At 37.5% G+C, this 2,173-nt stretch overlaps 1 protein-coding gene across 1 annotated transcript; it reads right to left on the bottom strand.

Annotated features, from left to right (window-relative positions):
- Nucleotides 1-448: 448 nt before the first annotated feature.
- On the bottom strand, nucleotides 449-1,853 carry LOC113238175 (extensin-2-like). The gene is made up of 2 exons (XM_026474936.1): nucleotides 1,699-1,853; nucleotides 449-1,447 (listed from the first exon to the last, which is right to left on the bottom strand). Exons 1-2 carry the CDS (start codon nucleotides 1,717-1,719, stop codon nucleotides 536-538), a joined length of 933 nt encoding a protein of 310 aa, XP_026330721.1. The 5' UTR covers nucleotides 1,720-1,853; the 3' UTR covers nucleotides 449-535.
- Nucleotides 1,854-2,173: the final 320 nt, after the last annotated feature.

The following is a 2,173-nucleotide window of genomic DNA, read 5'->3' as shown; positions in this document are numbered from 1 at the left end:
CAAGTGGCATGCGAACTTGATCTGTATGAATGGCTCAATAAAGAATCATTGTATACACTGTCTCAATGGTCAAATATCTATTACGGCTCCAATATGAACGTATCGAAATACAGATCGATAATGATCGATCGTTCGATTTTTCGATTTATTAGGTATTGTTAGATTGCCTATAAATACTGGTTCCGGTGTGACTTTGAATACAACCAAGACGCAGAGAAAGTAACACTTCCTTCACGAAGTTCGTTAGAAAACCATTAGAACTGTAGTGATGTATTACAGTAGCATTTAAAAACAAATAGCTATAATTTAAGTTTCGAAAAGATTAATGACCGAAAACCAATCGAAAATAAAACAATATTACAGGTTCTACAACCAAAGAGTTACATTTATTGCTATACAAATAACAAAATTAAAACGTAACAATTATCTAAAAAACACTAATAAATAATGGTTAACATAAATGGCAACAAAATACACACGTCAAAATAAACATTTATGAATATGGAAAACTCATTTAAACAGATCATACAAATAATTAAAGCTTAGAATATGAAGCAGAGCGAGTTGATGTATATGCATTCTTGTAGTTGTTATTTTCAGATGGAGTAATATATTCTGTATTACGAGAACCTGAAACAATTTCATTGTCTTCTTTTGGAGCTGTCTGTGATGCAGGTCCTTTTTCGTATTCAATCAAAGGTTGTGATTGACCATAGGAAGCATATTTTGTCTGTGTGTTTGTAGGATAATAATTATATAAACTTTGTAAAGGATTTTGGTATAAGAAGTTGTTGTACAGAGATGGATTTGGCTGAGCTAGCAGTAACATGGTCGACGGTTGGCCTAAATACGGATTACCCAATGATAAAGGTTGGTAGTTTGGTGCCGGGTTGTATTGTCCCTGAGAAGGAATCGAACTTATCAAAGGACTTTGTTGAGGACTGATCTGCTGAGTTGGTTGTGGAGAGAACAGTTGAGGATACTGTAGGTAAGGAGGCGCTTGGTATGCTTGCTGATGCGGTATAAGAGCAATTTGTATGTTACCATTCTGAGACTTTGTTGGTATTATTTGGTATTTCGTCTGGTAACCTGGATTCGGTATAAAGTTTAGCGGTACGAACTGTGATGAACTTTGTGGAGGAATAAGATTTATCTGTGGTTGTGCTGGATATGTAGGATTTGCATCTGGTGCTGAATTTGGATTTGAATAATACTGATTGGACCCAGGAGTTGGGTAAAAGGAATTAGGGACTTGATTCTGGTAAGATGGACTTGGTGGACCACTTTGGGGGTTTACGCTCTGAGGATATATGCTATACGTGTATTCTTGCTTCTGGGCTCCAGTGGGAATAGCGTTTAAGTTAGTTGTCTTTCCTGCTCCTCGCTTCTTCTGCTCGCTGTCGTCAACTTCGCTACTGCATACTATCGCAGCGAAAGTAAAGAAAATCTGAAATTAATGAGCCAAACTCAATTATCCATCAAGTGAATCCATGGTAGGCGTGAAAGTCCATCAATCAGCCACTCATTATTGCATGTTACGGACGCACATGTTCGTATTTCAAACGATAACGAGTAATGATTTTAATGTCACTATTTCAACAGCGGTCAGTTGGGTAAAATTTTGGTAAATAATCTAACCTAACGTTATTAAATTCGGTGTCCTTATATTTAAGAAGTATTGAATTTAGGGACGCTTACCAATATCTCCCGTATCACCATGGTGTAAACGAACAACTGACCGCACGGGTTCAATTACATTATTTTCTCGAAAGAAAATACGAGTTGCGAAAGGAAAAGTGTTCTATACACTAGCGCATAGAAAAGTGGTGGACAGTATCAAGTTCACGCATTTATATGAGCGGCCTTAGACAACTTTCCTCCAGCTCCAGATATGCCGAGGGAAGTGACCGCTCGATAGGTCTTTGTCCTGTATCGCTACATATCCAGTTTACTGGGAGAGTGCTTCCTTGTTTGCACGGAAATGCTCTGCGTAAAGATTACGAGCTCTACCTACAAGTACTTATTCGAGTACTCCGGCACATGCTTGCCTTCCTTTGGAAATTTCCTTTTAAGACTTCAAATATGAACACTGCAATCTTCCAAAATTACGTACTGTAAACTACGTTACGTACTACACTTTAATTCAATAATGTTTCCTATTATTGAACGAAAC

This window comes from Hyposmocoma kahamanoa, unplaced genomic scaffold, assembly GCF_003589595.1.
Source record: "Hyposmocoma kahamanoa isolate Upper Pololo Valley unplaced genomic scaffold, ASM358959v1 95, whole genome shotgun sequence".
NCBI lineage: Eukaryota > Metazoa > Arthropoda > Insecta > Lepidoptera > Cosmopterigidae > Hyposmocoma > Hyposmocoma kahamanoa.
This window is presented reverse-complemented; position numbering and strand designations above follow the sequence as displayed.